This window comes from Erpetoichthys calabaricus, chromosome 5, assembly GCF_900747795.2.
Source record: "Erpetoichthys calabaricus chromosome 5, fErpCal1.3, whole genome shotgun sequence".
NCBI lineage: Eukaryota > Metazoa > Chordata > Cladistia > Polypteriformes > Polypteridae > Erpetoichthys > Erpetoichthys calabaricus.
In genome coordinates this window covers 168,977,459-168,998,262 of record NC_041398.2, presented here as the reverse complement: position 1 = coordinate 168,998,262, position 20,804 = coordinate 168,977,459, and the positions used below count along the sequence as shown (strand labels likewise).

At 40.8% G+C, this 20,804-nt stretch overlaps 1 protein-coding gene across 1 annotated transcript in view; it reads left to right on the top strand.

The window, feature by feature from the left end:
* The window catches only part of sgcb (sarcoglycan, beta (dystrophin-associated glycoprotein)), a 32,804-nt gene extending 14,179 nt beyond the window's left edge, over window positions 1-18,625 (top strand). The window contains exons 3-6 of the mRNA XM_028802212.2: window positions 4,127-4,312; window positions 11,928-12,119; window positions 13,179-13,310; window positions 15,564-18,625. Of these exons, the coding sequence (XP_028658045.2) occupies window positions 4,127-4,312; window positions 11,928-12,119; window positions 13,179-13,310; window positions 15,564-15,770 (717 nt within the window). The 3' untranslated portion in view covers window positions 15,771-18,625. The remainder of the gene's footprint in view (window positions 1-4,126; window positions 4,313-11,927; window positions 12,120-13,178; window positions 13,311-15,563) is intronic.
* The last annotated feature ends 2,179 nt before the right edge of the window (window positions 18,626-20,804 follow it).

Sequence of the window (20,804 nt, the reverse complement as noted above, 5' to 3'; positions counted from 1 at the left end):
TGGCCCCCCAGATCTGAACCCGAGTGGTATTTTGTTATTGGACTTCTGTGCTCGTCACAGATTGTCCATAACAAACACCATGTTCAAGCATAGGGGTGTTCATATGTGCACTTGGCACCAGGACACCCTAGGCCTGAGTTCGATGATCGACGTTGTGGTCGTGTCGTCGGACTTGCGGCCACATGTCTTGGACACTTGGGTGAAGAGAGGGGCGGAGCTGTCAACTGATCACCACCTGGTGGTGAGTTGGCTCAGTTGGTGGGGGAGGATGCCGGTCAGGCCTGGTAGGCCCAAACATGTTGTGAGGGTCTGCTGGGAACGTCTGACAGAGCCCCCTGTCAGAAGTAGCTTCAACTCCCACCTCCGGCAGAACTTCGACCACGTCCCGAGGGAGGTGGGGGACATTGAGTCCGAATGGGCCCTGTTCCGTGCCTCTATTGTTGAGGCGGCTGACCGGAGCTGTGGCCATAAGGTGGTCGGTGCCTGTCGTGGCGGCAATCCCCGAATCCGTTGGTGGACACCAGCGGTGAGGGATGCTGTCAAGCTGAAGAAGGAGTCCTACCGGTCCTTTTTGTCCTGTGGGACTCTGGAGGCAGCTAATAGGTACCGGCAGGCCAAGCGGAATGCGGCTTCAGTGGTTGCTGAGGCAAAAACTCGGCATGGGAGGAGTTTGGGGAGGCCATGGAGAACGACTTTCGGACGGCTTCGAGGAGATTCTGGTCCACCGTCCAGCGTCTCAGGAGGGGGAAGCAGTGCAGTGTCAACACTGTATATGGTGGGGATGGTGCGTTGCTGACCTCGACTCGGGACGTTGTGGGTCGGTGGGGGGAGTACTTCAAAGACCTCCTCAATCCCAATAACATGCCTTCCAATGAGGAAGCAGAGCCTGGGGACTCGGAGGTGGGCTCCCCCATCTCTGGGACTGAGGTCACCGAGGTGGTCAAAAAAACTACTTGGTGGCAGGGCCCGGGTGGTGGATGAGATATGCCCGGAGTTCCTCAAGGCTCTGGATGTTGTAGGGCTGTCTTGGTTGACACGTCTCTACAACATCGCATGGACATCAGGGACAGTGCCTCTGGATTGGCAGACCGGGGTGGTGGTCCCCCTCTTTAAGAAGGGGGACCAGAAGGTGTGTTCCAACTACAGAGGGATCACACTCCTCAGCCTCCCTGGAAAAGTCTATTCGGGGGTTCTGGAGAGGAGGGTCCGTCGGATAGTTGAACCTTGGATCCAGGAGGAACAGTATGGTTTTCGTCCTGGTCGCGGAACAGTGAACCAGCTCTACACCCTTAGCAGAGTCCTGGAGGGTGCATGGGAGTTCGCCCAACCAGTCTACATGTGTTTTGTGGACTTGGAAAAGGCGTTCGACCGTGTTCCTCAGGGAATCCTGTGGGGGGTGCTCCGGGAGTATGGAGTACCGGACCCCCTGATAAGGGCTGTTCGGTCCCTGTACAACCGGTGTCAGAGCTTGGTCCACATTGCCGGCAGTAAGTCGAACCCGTTTCCAGTGAGAGTTTGACTCCGCCAGGGCTGCCCTTTGTCACCTATTCTGTTCATAACTTTTATGGACAGAATTTCTAGGCGCAGCCAGGGTGTTGAGGTGGTCCGGTTTGGTGGACTCAGGATTGGGTCACTGCTTTTTGCAGATGATGTTGTCCTGTTTGCTTCATCAGGCCGTGATCTTCAGCTCTCTGTGGATCGGTTCGCAGCTGAGTGTGAAGCGGCTGGGATGGGAATCAGCACCTCCAAATCCGAGACCATGGTCCTCACCTGGAGAAGGGTGGAGTGCCCTCTCAGGGTTGATAGCGAGATCCTGCCTCAAGTGGAGGAGTTCAAGTATCTCGGGGTCTTGTTCACGAGTGAGGGAAGAATGGAGCGCGAGATCGACAGGCGGATCGGTGCGGCGTCCGCAGTGATGCGAGCTCTGCATCGGTCTGTCGTGGTGAAAAAGGAGCTGAGCCATAAGGCAAAGCTCTCAATTTACCGGTCGATCTATGTTCCTACCCTCACCTATGGTCATGAGCTATGGGTAGTGACCGAAAGAACGAGATCGCGAATACAAGCGGCTGAAAAGTGTTTCCTCTGCAGGGTGTCTGGGCTCTCCCTTACAGATACGGTGAGAAACTCAGTCATCCGGGAGGGGCTCAGAGTAGAGCCACTGCTCCTCCGCATCGAGAGGAATCAGATGAGGTGGCTCGGGCATCTGATCAGGATGCCTCCTGGACGCCTCCCTGGTGAGGTGTTTCGGGCATGTCCAACCGGGAGGAGGCCCCGGGGAAGACCCAGGACACGCTGGAGGGACTATGTCTCTCGGCTGGCCTGGGAACGCCTCGGGATTCTCCCGGAAGAGCTAGAAGAAGTGGCCGGGGAGAGGGAAGTCTGGGCATCTCTGCTCAAGCTGCTGCCCCCGCGACCCGACCTCGGATAAGCAGAAGAGAATGGATGGATGGATGGACAAATAGGTAGACAAATAAATAAATACACACACCAGAATGACCATAAAGCAAGAAAATTAAAAAGAAAGAAAAATTCTAATTTGGCTGTCATAGTCATAGTGAGGCATTATGCAGATATATTGCTGTTGGTATAAAGGTAGCGTTTCTTGACACACTTCTACTGAATAATTCATTGGCTGAAAGTACTCAGTGTGTCAGAGAGAGGACCTTCAGCATTATTCATAATGGCACTCAGTTTTAAGTCTCTAGTTTGCTACCTCAAGGAGTCCAGCATGTGTCCTATAACTGAGTTTGCTATTTTAATTACCCTGTTGATTCAGTGAACCTCTATTGAAATGATGCTGCTAGCCCAGCACACAACAGCATACAGTAGAAAACAACACTGGCCATCATAAAGTTATAGAAGATGTGAAGGATGTCACTTCCCACATTAAAGGAATGTAGTCACCTAAAGACAAATTGCCTGCTCTGCCCTTTCTTATATCGTTCCTCTGTGTACCGAGACCAGTCCAACCTATCATTAATGTGGACTGCCTCTACATCATGCTGGTCTTTTAAATAAAAGTGAATTATTTGGGGTGAGCTGTGATCTGTAGAAAGCAACTGCCTTCCAGTCTACAGCAAATTATATATGTAATAACTGGCTTTCTAGATTAACTGAGGAAAGATTTTCGAAAGGCAGTCACCAAATCAAGAAAACATTATCACTTCTAGAATGGGCAACCAAACAAAGATAGTCAAAAGAGGTCCATGCTCCTCACGTTACATTGGGCTTCAAGTTTTCATTGCAGTCAGTAACAAAAATCATGCAATACATAAATGTTTGTTTCGTTAGTTAGTTATTCGTCTTTTGTTCTGCCTTCTGCCATGAGTGATGTTGTAGCTTTACGTCGTATCTAGAATGCATTGCTGCATGTTGTTATTTTTAAGTATGTTTGTTCATCACCAGCCCCTGAGTACCATCCTGTGATTCAAAATTAAAATATAAACCCTTTCAAGACTACTATCACACTTGTGAATATTTTGGAAGGCAAAAGGTGATAAGTAAGACATGAATAAAGTACAGATTAGTGAATTTATTGTACTGAACATTTGCTGACCCTGCAGGTCACAGTGTTTGCCTAACTCAGAAATCACATTGTATGTCCATGTACATTCTGCATTAGTGTGACTTTCCATCCATCAGTAAATCAGGAAAAGATCATGTAAAAGTAAAACAAAGGTAAATGATTGTCTTGACCAGTTTTTATGGTAATTAGTTGACAATTTGCCTGGAAGTTTTTGAAGAGAACAACAGAGGCTTCCATTACAGTACAGAAATAATAGTTCTCTGGAATGAAAAGAATCTTGTGTGAGAAGCTATATATTGGGCATGTGTATCATAAAAGCAGTGGAGCTGGAAAGTATAGATTACTTTTGGATTCAGTCCAAGTTGCTGTCTTTATATACTTCATAATAGTCATCGAGCCTATCCTGGGTTTACTTTCTTAAAGTTAAAAGAGAACAAAACTTTGACCACTGAGAACAATTAAATGTTACCAAAAAGCCTCCTTACTATCCTATCCTATGTTTCAAGGTTATGCTTATTATATAAAAAAAGCTTATATATGTTTTTTCTTTACACTTGCTGCTAAAAGGTGTCACAAGGCCAAATATGTTGTCATTCACAGATTACCTTGGTTATCTGGACGGTTATCAGAATCGGTCCTAATGGCTGTGAAAGCATGGAATTCCATGACAGTGGTGTGTTACGCTTCAAGCAAGAGTCTGATATGGGGGTAGTACACCCTTTGCACAAGAGCACAGTTGGAGGCCGCAAGAATGAAGACCTTGTGATTACAGGCAACAACCAGCCAGTAAGAATTCCTCTGATTCATTTTCAACTTGTTCATTTCTGACACAGTTTAGCAGAGAATCATTTTAACTGCTTAAGACAGATTTAATTTACCTGTATCCACATGTTACTTTAAGTTCTGCTCAGCTTGTACAATAAGAAGAAACCATCATTTCCAGAACTCCACTGCAAGCCTTTCTCCATTTGCATTTTCATGTTGGCACATTGAGGTGGTACTCTATATGATTCTAACACAGTCTGATATTATGTTACATCCTGTGATCCCTCCAAACACTACCAGTTAAAAAGAAACTGGTTAGAGATCATTCCTCTAAATAAAAAAAAGATTGCATGCCATCTACGGGAAGCAAACAGATCAAAATCGATGGAAAGCATTATATACTACCTATCTGTTCAAGTAAAATTACTGGGTAGAATCCACTTGCTGTCTTAATGTAGCTACAAGGAGTTAAAGGACTTTATTAAATAGTTTTTGTACCCAATCTCCTGTGAAATAAATAGCATAATTCTTCCCCTCTTCTGAAAATGGGCAGGCATTTTTTTAAATAAATTTTCTTTTAAGCTTGCGATTAACTCTAGCAAGATCTGATAGAATCTTTCCATATACAACGTTCACTGAAACTGTTAGGAGCAAACTGTATAAGAGTGTCTATGGAAAACAGTTGGAAACAAAGCCCTAAAATCTATGGATAGCAACTTTTTAACATGTACATGAACATGTATAAAACACATGTTTTAGTCTTGTCATCTGTAAAATAAAAAAAAAATCCAAGTGATTCAATATAGTGATTCATTCATTCATATATTTTGTAAAATCTTATTTTAGTACAGGTTCATAAGATTAAAGTTCTGCCCTTCCATGACCTTTGTTTACCCTCAAGTACAAATCAGGGCACTGATCAGGGGATCAGATGCATATTGATATGTAGAACAATATGCTTATATATTGGACATCTGTTTAGATAATCTAACATTTAATTTATAGAATGAGTTTCCCATTCTCAAAACAAATATTAAAAGTTGGACTATCAAAGCCAAAATACAAATTAAAAAAAAGTGAAACAGTAGAGAAATGAAAACACAGTTCCATGTACAGAGGCAAATAGTAAAATGAACAGTACACAATTCAATTGTACTTTTAAATAATATAAGCCTAGATATTTTAATACTTTATTGTTTATCGTGATGCTGGAGAGTGGCAACATGTTGCATGTTGCTGGACATGGACATGCAAGTGAGAATTTCAGTGTACTCTGGACATGTGAAAATTCTATTGTTATTACTACTACTACTGCTTCTGCTGTTGAAAGAGAGCATAAGAACAGTACTGTAAGTTAATGCCTATTTAAACAAGTGGCCTTTATTATGAAGTTACCCTTTAAAGGAGTGCATGGAGTCAGCAGATATTTTAACTTAAACCTAGAATTCCTGAAACCTGCAAAAAAACTTGTAATCCCGGTCCATCTTAAATCCCTTTGCACCTTTACCACGAGCATCTTTTGTTTTGTAAATACGTCGATCAGCACAAGCAACCTGCTGTCCCATCCCCCACTTTGACAGAGCTCAACTCAAAAAAAAAAAAAGGTTCTCCCAGCTCAAGCCAAGTGTCCTTATCTGTGTGTGAGGTTCCTGGAGTTGTATAGGGTAAATAATACAGTATATTGTTATTTGGAATACATGCATTTCATGTGTGTTCCGTGTCTACAAAGATCTGGGTAAGTGTAGGATGAAAGGAAATAAATGTGAGGTGTGGAAGCCAGCCCCGGACACAGACAGATGGACACCTCCATGTCTACCAAAAGCACACATTTATTTTACAAAATTCTCACACACAGCACACGGTGCCCCTGCACCAATCACCCTTTTGAGTCCTTCAACAGTGTCCTTTACCACCTCCACTCCTCTCCACCAAGCTTTGTCTTCTTCCTCCCGACTGCAGCCCCCGAATGGAGTGAGGCGGCCCCTTTTATTCAGCCCCGGATGTGCTCCAGGTGTCTGATGACCGACTTCAGGTGTCCGATGATCCCCCCAGGGACTAAGGACCGGCCAGGAACCCAGGGAAAAGAGTTGCCGCTCTCCCAGTTCCTCCTTCCTCCAGGCATCCCGGCAGGTCAGGGCTCCTGGTCGTCTATCACAGAGGCAAGAAATGCTGAACACATACCTAAAGAAGAAACTTTTTCCATGTTATACTAATAATGATGAGAAGTGTATAATGTGTGAAGACTCTAGTCCAAATATCAAATAAACGTGCATTTTTATTCAAGAATATAAACTAAGTAAAAAAAAAATCATTCAATTTACATGTGGCTGTCAATGAGCTACAAACCCAATCTGAAATGTCAATCGACAGAAAGTTAATACGTATTCTTGGATGGCGCAGAAGTAGGAACTGCTGCCTTATAAGCAAAAGGTTCCAGGTTTGAGTTCGGGCACTCCGTGTTTTGAGTGAGCTGCTATTATTATTACTATAATATAATAAAAACATACATTTGACTTGAGTAAGGTAACAGCCGGATGTAAATTCTGGCTACTTGTAAAAGTTAGTGCTTGTTTTTTTATTATTCAGTTTTATTCTGTCGGTGACGTTCACGTGGTACAACGAATTTGCCTCTCCCTCTATTGAGTTGATGACGTTTATCTCCATTCTTTTCATAAGAGCAGCAATGACCACAGTGTGGCGGATACCTGCTCAGAACTGTTTGTTGTACCGGCAATCAAAGATACAATGTCCAGTGACCACTAACAGAGTATCATGCGGCATGCAGCATTTGTGCTTTGACATAAAAAGACACCCGTGCAGAACGTGTGTAAATCTAGAGGTTTGCTGCGATTTTGGACATCTGGCAACATTTTGTTGAGAGCTGTGTTTTGAGTTACAACCCAGGGCAAAGACTTTCCAAGTCTGTGGTCATAAAGCTTATGGAGCCGTTTCTGGACAAAGGCAGAACCGTAGCAACAGACAGCTTCTTCAAATCACTTTCACCGGCTAACAGACTGCTGTTAACGCAACACAACTCTGCTTGACACCAGAAGTAAAATGGGACTTCCACCTGCAGCTAAGGTTACTTCATTACGCGAGGAATTCGCCACACTAGCGTTTAGATCTTGCAGTGCCATGCTGACGGTGTATGCGCCCACCATAATGCTGATTAAAATGATAACTTACTTGTGTAAATCATAAAAGAAAAGGAGTCAATTTTCAAAATGAAAATGGTGTGTGTGGCCTTCAGAATTTCAGCTAGAAGAAACCATGTCCCTGAGGGGTTAAAGGTTGATAAGGATTTATATACAGGGGTGCGGAAATCCAACGCCCGACTCGTCCGATACGGGTAAATTGACCGTCGGGCAAGCGTGTTTTTCTGGTTTCAGTTGTCCGCGGACAAGTGCAAGAGACAAGAGAAAAAATAATTATATGTGCTGTGCAGGGCACATCTTTAACACTACTTTCAATTTTTAAACATTCCGGTATGAACTTCGTGCGGAAACCGCCTACTTAAGCATGTTCTTCATGTCTGAAATTGGTCTTCAATATTATTTACAAAATGACGGCTAATTTTTCAAAGGGGAAGCACTCTTATGGTCTTACATAAGTATTTTACCCTACTATTTACACGCTTGGAGATGCGGCCATTTTTTTCATGCAGACATTACGATGTAATCTGATGATTTTTCATTTTAATCAATAACTTTTATATATTACCAGTAGGGCGGCACGGTGGCGCAGTGGTAGCGCTGCTGCCTCGCAGTTAGGAGACCCGGGTTCGCTTCCCGGGTCCTCCCTGCGTGGAGTTTGCATGTTCTCCCCGTGTCTGCGTGGGTTTCCTCCGGGCACTCCGGTTTCCTCCCACAGTCCAAAGACATGCAGGTTAAGTGGATTGGCAATTCTAATTTGGCCCTGGTGTGTGGGTGTGTTTGTGTGTGTCCTGCGGTGGGTTGGCACCCTGCCCAGGATTGTTTCCTGCCTTGTGCCCTGTGTTGGCTGGAATTGGCTCCAGCAGACCCCCGTGACCCTGTGTTCGGATTCAGCGGATTAGAAAATGGATGGATGGATATTACCAGTAACGACGTACTGCACGATAACGTGCAGTGAATGCACTTGACTTGAGCATTCCTAGTTTTCATCCTCTTTCTCTGTCTCTGTTTAGCATTCGTTTGCTCAGAGGTTGATGCGCTTGCTGCTTCCTAAGCAGCTCTTCTTTTCTCCACCCTAGCGGCTCACTGCTTCTCTTCTTTTGTTGGCATCTTTTCGCGTTAAAACTGATTAAGTTAGTTTTTGTGTTGCAATTACTTAGTACATTTTCTTTAATTTTTCACTTAAGCTGGCACTTAAGTCTTCAATCTGCCACAAGAATGATTAGCGAAGGTGGTGGGGAATGAGAACGGCGCATATACGCATGCGCCGCACGGCCTCCCTGCTGCGCGGTGCTGAGAGTTGATTCAACAATAAAATAAAATAAAAATGAAGAGTAATACAAATCATCACCCCGAAAGCGGATAGTAGACGTCACGTAGTATATGTGTACCATATTTCAAGTCAATAGGTGAAACGGTTTGCGAGCTACAGGTGATTTAAAATCCTGGACAGACAAACGAATAGCCACGGTAGCGTATTATAGAAGACGATTGATAAAATTCATTGTTTCTACATAAAAATGCGGTCATTTTACTTACAATGCAAATGTTTTCACCACATAACAATGCTTGTTAGGCAGTTAATCTTTCCTGAAATTTGCGATTTCACGTAGGTTGTGATATATTGAGGAGTTAAGAAATTTATTGCGTGACAACATCAATTTTGATGAGCTGTCTATAGATCGTTTTTGATTAGAGAATTTTTCATATAAAACAAGTTGGTTTCACGCTGTCAGTTTATTAAAAATAAAGAAGAAAACATTCTAACGGTTTCCAAATGTTATGAAATATCTATAAAAATCTTCACTTAGACGTGATTATTTTTTCCTCTTGTGTGAGATTATTCTCCAATATGAATTTAGTAAAGAGTTCTCTAAGAACCCGCCTGACTCAGGAAAACCTTCAAAACCAGATGCGCATTGTTGTTAATGGCAAACCTTTAGAAGAGTATGACCCACTACCAGCTATGGAATTGTGGCTGTCATCTGGCAACAGGCACATCACTCATAAAAACCTGAAAAGTCATCAGCAATCCACTTCTGCAGGACCATCAGTCCAGGAACCATGCAGTTCAGCTCAAGCAGAAATGAACAGCATTCAGCCCATGCTGCCTGAGATGGTAAAGATTCTTGGGGGAGAAGATGTTGCAAGACAAAAGCTGAAGAACATGGCAAAAAATGAACCAGGACAGTGTTCTGTTATGTAACTGTAATATGTGAAACAGAACTAGTGTAGCTATAATGAAGGCATTGTTTATTAGTGAGTTAAAATGATAAGAGAATCTTTTATATAATGTTCTAGAGCAAGGTGGCAAAGTACCCTAAGTTCTTGTCAATAAGCCGCGGCTTATCTAAGGAAAAAAGTTGTGAAAATGAAAAAATAGAATATCGGCTTATACATAAGTCCGGCTTATACATCCATCGCGGGGGTTGCGTTCCAGAGCCACCCGCGAAATAAGAATATCCGCGAAGTAGAAACCATATGTTTATATGGTTATTTTTATATTGTCATGCTTGGGTCACAGATTTGCGCAGAAACACAGGAGGTTGTAGAGAGACAGGAACGTTATTCAAACACTGCAAACAAACATTTGTCTCTTTTTCAAAAGTTTAAACTGTGCTCCATGACAAGACAGAGATGACAGTTCCGTCTCACAATTAAAAGAATGCAAACATATCTTCCTCTTCAAAGGAGTGAAGCAAACAAATCAATATGTCTGTTTGGCTTTTAAGTATGCGAAGCACCGCGGCACAAAGCTGTTGAAGGCGGCAGCTCACACCCCCTCCGTCAGGAGCAGACAAAGAGAGAGAGAGGGAGAGTTTGTTTTTCAGTCAAAAATCAATACGTGCCCCTTCGAGCTTTTAAGTATGCGAAGCACTGTGCAGCATGTCTTTTCAGGAATCAGCTTTACAAAAGATAGCAACGTGAAGATAATCTTTCAGCATTTTTAGACGAGCGTCCGTATCGTCTAGGTGTGCAAACAGCCCCCCTGCTCAATCCCCATACGTCAGGATCACAGATAGTCAGCGCAAGAGAGAGAGAACAGTAAGCCGGGTAGCTTCTCAGCCATCTGCCAATAGCGTCCCTTGTATGAAATCAACTGGGCAAACCAACTGAGGAAGCATGTACCAGAAATTAAAAGACCCATTGTCCGCAGAAATCCGCGATATATATTTAAATATGCTTACATATAAAATCACAATTTAAATGACCGCTACGCACTCGTGTTGACTCGGCGACGCCCAGAGCAGAAAGAACGCGCTCCGGCCGCTCCAACCGCGCCATGCGGGGAGTGAGAGAGACGGCAATATCTCACACTCTCTCCCCCCTTAAAGAAATTAAATGGGCGCGAGTGAGACCACTGACCTCACTCCCTTCTATTAGTTATAGGTTATAGTACGTTCGGCTTATCCATGAGTCCGGCTTATCTATGATACGATTTTATTTTAAAAATTCGTATGATTTTTGGTCTCCGGCTAATACATGAGTCCGGCTTATAGACAAGAACTTAGGGTACTACTCCCTGAAAGAACTTTTTTCAGTTTTAAAATGGAAGGCAGTTTTGGTATCAATAAAAGAGATCAGAAAAAATAAACTATTTTTCACTTTTGTTATTTGTTTATGGGCAAGTGAATTTAACTGGCGGACAAGTGGATTTTCTAAGTTTACTTGTCCGTGGACAAGTAGAAAAAAATTTGATTTCTACACCCCTGGAAATGAAGGGATTGTGTTAAAAAATGCTTTAGTTGCCTCACATTTTTATGCAATCGTTTTGTTCACCCCACTGAATTAAAGCTGAAAGTCTGCACTTCAACTGCATCTGAGTTGTTTCATTTAAAATTCATTGTGGTAATGTACAGAACCAAAATTAGAAAAAAAGTTGTCTCTGTCCAAATATTTATGGACCTAACTGTAAGAGTTGATTTGTTGTATAGGTGGAACTGTGAGAACTAAGGTAAGGAATATGGCCAGAATATGGTCAGTATTTCAACATTTTATCCCAAACAATCTGAACTAAACAACAGTGCAGATTGAACTAGTGAGTTTTTAAAGGATTAAATCAAACTCATACAGAATTTGCTTGTAAACATGACATAATAATGATGCTCTTTCATTTGAAGAAAGAAGAATATCTATTTTGGCAGAAATATTGCACAAGTTTTCAGTTTGACTAGGTCGTTAAGCAAAGAACTGGCGTTTGTGCCATAGTTCACTTCAGCTCTCCATATTCATTTATCCAGGTTGTAATATCTACCCATTTGCTCAACCACTACCTGGCTCACTTTTATGGGTGCACAGATAGATAGCTACCAAGTGGCCTTTTTCTCTTTGCTCCCTGTGTGTTATGGTGTTATGCTATACAGTGTAAAGTAAATGAACAGCAAAATAGCAGAAAGGAATGCTGTGTTAAAGGTGCAAAGAGATTGACAAATGCATTACAGCAGAAGAGTCACCTTTGTGCTAATGGCTTTTCTTTTCCATAGGTGGTATTCCAACAGGGTGTAACCAAGTTGAGTATTGATAAAGAGAAAACCTCCATCACCAGTGACATTGGCATGACTTTTATGGATCCCAGGACCAAGAACACGTTGTTTAGCACTGATTATGACAACCATGAGTTTCACCTTCCGAAGGGTGTAAAGATACTGAATGTGAAGAAGGCTTCAACAGAGAGGGTTTGACTTTTTTCATTTATTTAAAATGTTCAATCAGAGAATATTACAAAGCACAACTTTGGTATTGTCACATTATGACCAGTCAAGAAAGATGCCAACTTTGTAACTTGGCTGTTGTGACTTTTTCATATGCAGTGCATTATGATGTTCATGTGCCTACCTTCAGGAAGAGCACCAATGGTGATGATAATCAAGTGTTTTAAATGACTTGTACTGTACATAGGAAAAGTCCCATGATTTCTGACATATGATAGATAGATAGATAGATAGATAGATAGATAGATAGATAGATAGATAGATAGATAGATAGATAGATAGATAGATACTTTATTAATCCCAATGGGAAATTAGTATGGTATGGTATGATATTAGTACTGTGCCTCACCTAATATTAATCCATTTTTTTAATTCATAAAGTTAACCTAGTAATTTTACACAGTATATTGTTTGCAAGCCTAAAAGCAACCCTCAGATATTTTGACAGGCTTTCATTTGACAGTGTGAAATTGTCTTTATTTGATACCAACAAGCAGAAGTTCTGAATTTCATGTACCAGAGAGACTATTTGGTGTGCAGGTACTGCCAAATCCAAGTTGTTAGTAATGCTGGCTGGCAGGCACTTCCAAAACGTAAACTTAACAAATTACCAAGCCATATAATAATGTGTAATGTTTTACTTGTGCTATAATACTGAATAATTCATACTTGTATTGATTCTTTCAGAGATGAGCTGTACGTGCTTGTACATAATAGTTTAATTCCAGGCAACAATACACAGGCCTACTAGGATTACAAAAACAAACAAAAGCACAAAGACATAATGTGCAGAAAGTGAAATCTGGCATTAAGTATGTGGTGCAAGTCAAAGTAATAAATGAGCTTAATGTGAAGCACAAAGGTGCTTAATGAGTGTCTTTGCAATTCACCATATAAATGATGATTTATTGTTAGAATTGTATTTTGAAGGGCAAGGTTTAACCGCAGGATCACTCTTGTTGAAGATGATAATTCTGAAGCAACAGTAGTCACTCACTTACTCCCTCTCATTTCTGTTTTCAGATTACAAGTAACGCAACAAGTGACCTCAGCATTAAGGTTGATGGGCGTGCCATTGTGCGTGGGAATGAAGGGGTCTTCATTATGGGCAAAACCATCGAGTTCAGAATGGGAGGCGACATGGAACTGAAAGCTGTAAGTTTATAGATGTGTTTTGAGTTACTTGGTATGTAGTTAATGGATTACTGTGATCACCGAAAAGGAGAGGCACACCGCCTTTCAGGAGTACGTGTTTAATATTCAGCACTCCACTGACCGCCCCCTTTCTTGATGGATGTCAGTTTTTGTGAAATGCTGTTCTAGAGCGCCTAATCCTGACACTCAACCTGGAACAAAGTCAGAGTTCAACGGAGGAGCAGTGTATAAATCCTAAATAACAACAACAACAATATTTATTTATATAGCACATTTTCATACAAATAATGTAGCTCAAAGTGCTTTACATGATGAAGAAAGAGAAAAAAGACAAAATAAGAATTAAAATAAGAGAACACTAATTAACATAGTATAAAAGTAAGGTCCGATGGCCAGTAAGTAAATTAAGTAAGTAAATAGGTCTAGATAAGTTGTATGGACAAGGAAACTGGTGTTTTATCAAACTTTTAAGCATGAGTTTCAGGAAAGGAGGACAAGTAACATATCCTAATTTGTGTTATTGAGGATTGTATCTATTATGGACAATGTCTTCTTTGTTTCCCTGCATGACATGTACCTAATAGCCCTTTTCTGTTTAGGAGGACATTACTAGTTACAATACTAGTACTGATCTGTTGTTATTACATCTTTTATAAAAAGCACATTGGCAAGGCCTTTTACTATGGAAGAATATTTCAGACAAAATTCGATTAGATTAGATTAGATATACTTTATTAATAATCCCCGAGGGGTAATTCAAAGCATACTGCAGCAAAAACATAGAACACAGAGATAACAATTCAAAGTACAATATAAGATGATAAAATAAAAACATATACACTATTACAACAAATATTATGCTTAAGTACCTTTAATAGATTGAGTCTGTATTATCTTCCTGTAGCTTCTGGATGAATAATGGGATGTTGGGAGGGAGCGTTGGACTGCATAATGGCCACAGGCAAAAGAGAATCCCCAGAGGCGCTTGTAATTGCACAGTAGGAGAATGAGCCTCTGGCAGAGAGTGTAAAAGAAAGTGCCCCCTGGAGGGGAAGGGCAGAATTGTTCATGAAGGCATCCAGTTTTGCCAATAAATAAATACATCGTAATATATAACAATAAATAGTGAAAAATAGTGTATCATGAAATACATATTTTGTTTTATGTAAATATTTATTTAAGTATTTCTTTATTTCGATAGGCAACATGAAATGCACAATGAAATGAAAGCTGTCATCTTCACCCATCAATGTTAAGAGGATAGGCTTTAGTGAGTGCTGTTTTTTGATTGGTGAATTGTCAGGGCTCAAAGTAGTGAATGTGTGTGTCCATGGTGGATATAATTGCAAGAAAAAGATGGCCAGAATTACTGTGTGAAGCTGCTACTTTAATTCAAGAAGCTGTGAATTCATCACTGGGATTGTGCATCTGAAATATTCATTGTAAATTTGGTCCTTGATAAAACTCTTCTAAAGCTTCACCAATCAAAACACAGTACAGAACACAGAGTCCGCCCTCTCAACTTTGATGGCAGTTTTCATTTCATGGCGTTTTTCATTTCACACTTGCATGCAGTGTCATTGACATAAATGAATAAATATAATTAAGCACATACAAAAGTAAACATATTTCATTATTTATGTTCACGTATCATTGTGTTTTTTTGTATTTACTGTTACATTTCATAATACTTTATTCATTTATTTGATTTATTTTGTCTGAAATATTCCTCTATACTTGACAAACATATAGTAGGATAAAAATGCACAAAGGCATTGCAGAATTACAGCTTTTTGCAATTCTAGAATAACCCAGTTGTGGTAACTTACTATCCTTCATCTTATGATATTTTTTATTTTCTGTAAACACAAAGTTTTTCTGCAAATTACCTGCTGAGTTTAGGTAGTTATAATGTTATAGCGTCCTGCCCGGGGTTTGTTTCCTGCCTTGCGCCATGTGTTGGCTAGCATTGGATCCAGCAGACCCCCGTGACCCTGTAGTTAGGATGTAGCAGGTTGGATAATGGATGGATTGATGGATAATGTTATAGTTAAAAATATGAAGATCATGCAACACATAGAAATAACTGCAAAACAGTGCTTATTGGGAATTCACTTCACTTGAATGAAGACTTTTGTACAAAGGATGCAATTGAAGGATTTAACAGGCACTCTTGTGGACCTGACAGGATATTCTAAGATGGTTTAGGGCTTCTGGTCATCCTCACCATTTTTGTTTGTTTTTTCATTCCAGGAGAACAGCATAGTCCTTAACGGAACAGTCATGGTCAGCACAACACGGATCCCAAATTCTTCTTCTGGAGGGGAACTGTTGCTGGGAGAGGGGTGGGAGCGATATAAACTGTGCATGTGTGCTGATGGGACGCTGTTCCGAGTTCAGGTGAAAAGTCAAAACATGGGCTGTCAGACTTCAGAAAATCCTTGTGGAGCATCTCACTGAAACGCTGCCTAAAACCAAGCCAGGGGCCTCTAAAATGAGAGAAGGAAGTCCACGGTCCAAACCCATATGTGCTTTTAACATTCTGTCTCAAAACAAAATCAAGAACAGACCCAAACTTCTACATGGATGTCCTGAACTGTCATTACTTTTTTTTTCTTTTCTTCACAGTTTCTTTCATGACCACAAAGATAGTAGTGTTGTCTTTTCAGAATAGCACCCACTATATATAATCTTGTGATTCATCCATTTGTTTTAAAGATGTTTATTCCACGCTCACATTTGCCAGCACCTTTCATAAAGGTGTCATGCACAAAGCAAGAAACCTTTGTCTAGCTGTCAGTCCATTAAAGGGCACACTCGCCCACACATCCCCTTACATGAGGCCAGTTTTGTGTTGTCAGGTGAGCTATTATGCATTTTTTTGCTATATGGGAGGAAGGTCAGCTGTCTTAGGACGTCTGCGTAGTTCTTCATTCTTTCTTGGTTTTTAGTCTTACCTTGTGATTTTGTAACGGCTGTTCAAGTTTGCTTATTTCTCCTGCCTGCAAATGCCTAGAGAGCTGGCAATGGTGGGCTTTATCAATCATGCGAAACACACGGCTCATACGTATTAAGAAATTTTGTAATTTAACGAAATGTTAAGTTATGTCTTTTTGAGTCAATAGACAAACTTAAACCTTAGGAGGTTAAGGTTTTGGTTGGTGAGGAATGGAGTAAAGGCAGCCACTGGCATGAGGAACGAATTTAAAGGAAGAAATGTCAATTGTAGAATTAAATAGTTGTGATGCTCATTTTAAATTTAATGCTTACATTGTCAGATGTGGCCTCATTTACACCATTGTGAACAGGCTTCCTTCTGTAAAGATCTTTATTTTCTTGAATCACATAAAATACACTAATTTGAGCACTAGGCCTATGTTAAGCTCTGTATCATGTGGTGCTTTTATGCTATCCTGTGGTAGCACTTTCTGTGCACATAGTTTGATTTTATAAGTATAATGTCAAATACAGCTTTAGATTTCTTTGACAAAAGACAAGTTATAACAGTCCCAGAGGAATGTAAGAGGTGGAGGTATTGCCTCCACAGTTAATTTGTGTTTTATTTAATCTTTATTCTAATTGTGTTTCATAACATCAGAGACGTCTTTCTTGTCACTGAAGTAATCAGGCTACCTCTAATTCCATCGTGTCAGGTCTGGCTGCTTTCTTGGACACAGTCCCAGAGACAGGACCTTGTGATAGCAGTGGATAAGATAAAAGCAGGCAAAGGAGATGCACAACCATAGGTTCCACTCCTCCACTGCTCTAAATTAGATGTAGTGGACTCTAAATATGGATGTTTAGTTTTGTCACAAAGAACTTCCGAGAGAGAATAGCAGAAGCAGCTCTTACTGATCACATCTGTGACGTGTAGCTCTGCTGATGGCAGTGAACATGGCAGATGGCTTTTTGATTGTCTCTGCGTCAGGCATTGCATTTCAAGGAGTCATTTTATTCTGCGTTAAAGAACTCGACCTACTGCACTTTTTGGATTTTTTTCAAGTGATAAATGAAAAGCAAAGTGTATGCTCAGGTTACCTTGTTGTTTACATTCACTTCATTAACAAAGCTAATGTTATTTTTATGTACAGTATTTTAAATGGTTTTAAGTATATGGCAGAATGCAAACTTTGGCCTGTCCTGTTAAATGTTTGAGATTAGGAACAGGCCATCCGAGTAAAATCATGAAAACTTCAACTGTTCTCTTATAAAACCATCAGGTACTTTGTTTGTTAAAGCACCATATATATGTATTTTTATTGTTTTCTGAAACACATATTAGAAGACTGGAAATTGCTTTTCAAGTTTCATTTGCCTTATGGAGAGTAAGCCTGAGTTTTTATTTTCATTTGTTGCCCCAGTGCCAATAAAAAGAGCTTGTGGTTTACTAATGCTTTACACGACATAAAATATAGGAAAATAAAATAAAGTAACAGTATTGAATACATGGTGCAGCAAACCCAGTATTTGACATCCCATGTTGAAGGTTAGCAGTCAGACAGCCAGGCTGCTCTCGACGTTCTGTCCTTGAGATTCGAGGTTTTCAAGGCAGGTTTTGACCAGAGGAATGAGAACATTTGTAGCCTTGTGGTTTAAGGCTAGTACAGTCTGCATCTAGTTAATTAATCGAAAGGCCTACCCTCCAGAATAATTCGGGTCTTCAGGAATTAAAATGCATGCTAGTACCCATCCAATGAAACGTCATAAGACAGGTTAAAAAAGGTGGCTAGTGTCTGCTCGTTGACTTCAGAAAACTCGCCTTTCCCATCCCATTGCTGCTATTAAAGGGGTCACATCACAGTGGAGATTTGCATTTTTCAGTAGTTAACATATTTGAGTAAACTTTGGCATGGTGCACAGTATGTTTGATAATATTTTCAAGTCAGAAAATGAAAATAATCATTTTCCATTTAAAAAAAAATGTCTTGTGTGGCGACTCATTTTTTTAACTAAAAAGTACAGTACATTGGCACACACTTTTTTTTTTTTACCAGCTTTAGCTAATTTTTTTCCTCATTATTTTTTTATAATCATCTTGCTTTTCAGAACTGACTTGGGTGGCTTGTTTGGTTTCTGTGCCATGCTTGTTTTCAGTATCCTGTGTGGTGCCATGAGGCTCTTGGCTGTGCATCGATGGCTTGTCTTGATGTGTCCTGTTAGCAAACTGCGTAAGGATAACAGAATAATAAAATGAAACACTTTTGCTTTGCATTTGGTGGTATAATGCCCATTACTAGATGCAATAATATAAAAGTTTTTTTGTTTTTTATTTGCTATCCGATTACTTCTTTAAATAAAAAATTATTTATTTACCATTTTCTGTTTCTTCCTGTTTTTTTATGCATTAAGGAATCTTAAACAAGCTGGTGCCAGTTTCAGCAGCAATATGCACATTGAAAGTTTTCTTAGAGATCAGGATGCCAGTCCATCACCAAGTGCATGCACTCAGGCAATTGTGCTTGAGTAACCTGAATATGTGTCTTTTGACTGTGGACCACCATGCTGATTATTAAACTAAGTCCCAAGTGCAGTGAGCCCAACTTTTGCATTCTCAATTACAAAATCACAGGGCATTTAAGTCTAAGCTAGCACTATCAGGAGTAGAAAGTAGAAGTCTCCTCTGGTGTGGTGCCAGTCCACTGTAGGACTTGTGCAAATGCCCACGCATCCCGTGTTTGGTCAATACATAGAGATGCTTTTTAAGTAGACTCATTTGTCTTTGGGGTCTGGGTGGAAAGCATAGTACCTTTAGAAATAAAAAAAAGGGATTGAAACCCTGCTATCTGGAGCAGCCCATTTGCCACTTCTCAAAGCTTACCGAAGACTGACCGGTCTCCCCAGAGCAGTAGGAAAACAAAAACTGCCCGATCAAACTTCACATTCCTCAGTCAGAGATTTTAGCTCTTGTTGGGTGATCCATGCCAGCTGTGAGTCTCCTTTTAGTGGGCTGGTAGACTGACACTCAACTCGTGCCTCTGAATCTGAAGCCTGAGCAGTTCTCCTCCTGTGTTCCCAAAAGAGTACTGAACTTTGCATCCTGCCATGAAGAGCAAGGCCTACAACCCCGCAATGAACCCTAGAGTCATCTACATTAATATAAGACTTCTTTATTTCAGGCATCTTTAGGTTGTTGTATGAAAAAACATCAATGCAGATCCATAGATAACTGGTCCTATCCACTGACCAATCTCATGATCCACATCACCTTACTGGTGAAGAAGGTCTGAGGTACAAGTCTTTACAGCTCAATGAAGTAGACTTCTAAACCAAGAAGAAGAACAAATCTCACATCAAGAGTTAAGGTTCCAGCCTCACAGCTTTAGAGACTTGGATTCAAGTAGCCTGTTGGTCATTATCTCTGCAAAATTTACACATTTTACTTGATCTTGTCGTTCTTTTTTTTTCTGAATGGTAACCAAGATCAGGCTGGCTTTTTAATTCCTGCTGTGACCTCTTCCTAGACTTGACTGGGCACACAATTGACTTAAAGGATAAGTTTTGTATTTTTCAGGTCAAAGTTATTTCTTCACAATCACGATATATTAATTTGCCACATAAAATTGTTGTCTAACGTGAAGCATTGTTATAAATTAAAAAAATGCTTGTCCTCGTGGTTTTGAAATGGGATTCAAGGAACACCAGTCTGTACTGACTGCAATGGGCAGAAGTGTTATTTAAATAAGAACAAAATCATGAGAAGGATTAGGACTTTATTAAAGTTTAGGTTTGGCATTTTTTAATTTGAAATAATGTCTTCACGAGGGCGGCATGGTGGTGCAGTGGTAGCATTGCTGCCTCCCAGTTAGGAGACCTGGTTCTCTTCCCGCTGCTCCCTGCGTGGAGTTTGCATGTTCTCCCCGTGTCTCCGTGGGTTTCCTCCGGGTGGTCCAGTTTCCTCTCACAGTTCAAAGACATGCAGATCCTAAATTGTCCCTAGTGTGTGTGTGTGTGTGTGTGTGTGTGCCCTGCGGTGGACTGGCGCCCTGCCCGGGTTTGTTCCTGCCTTGTGCCCTGTGCTGGTTGGGATTGGCTCCAGCAGACCCCTACGTTAGGATATAGCGGGTTGGAAAATGACTGACTAATGTCTTCACAATCATTAGTTTAGCACCTGAAATTGTATTCAAAAATTTTTTGGGGTATTTTGAAAAAAATAACTAACCTGCATTTTAAAATGGAGGTAATGGTGTCAGAGTCCAAATATAAAAGCAAAAGCCTTAAAACTTACCGAATATGTCCATTTTCAAGCTAAGAGTGCTAATGAGACTGAACATTTATTTCAAAAGGGCATGTCCTTGCTGTTTTAGGAAGACAAACAAAAACAAAAAGCAAAACATTTTTGTGAGGATTGGCCATTTTAAAATGGCTTCACCACATTGCTCCTCTTCTTTGCCCTGAGGTACTTATTCACTTTGAAAAGTTGTCTCCAAGTGTTATGGCCTTACGGTGATACAAAAAATAATTGAAAATTGATTGGGTTGGGGCACACAGTGGGTG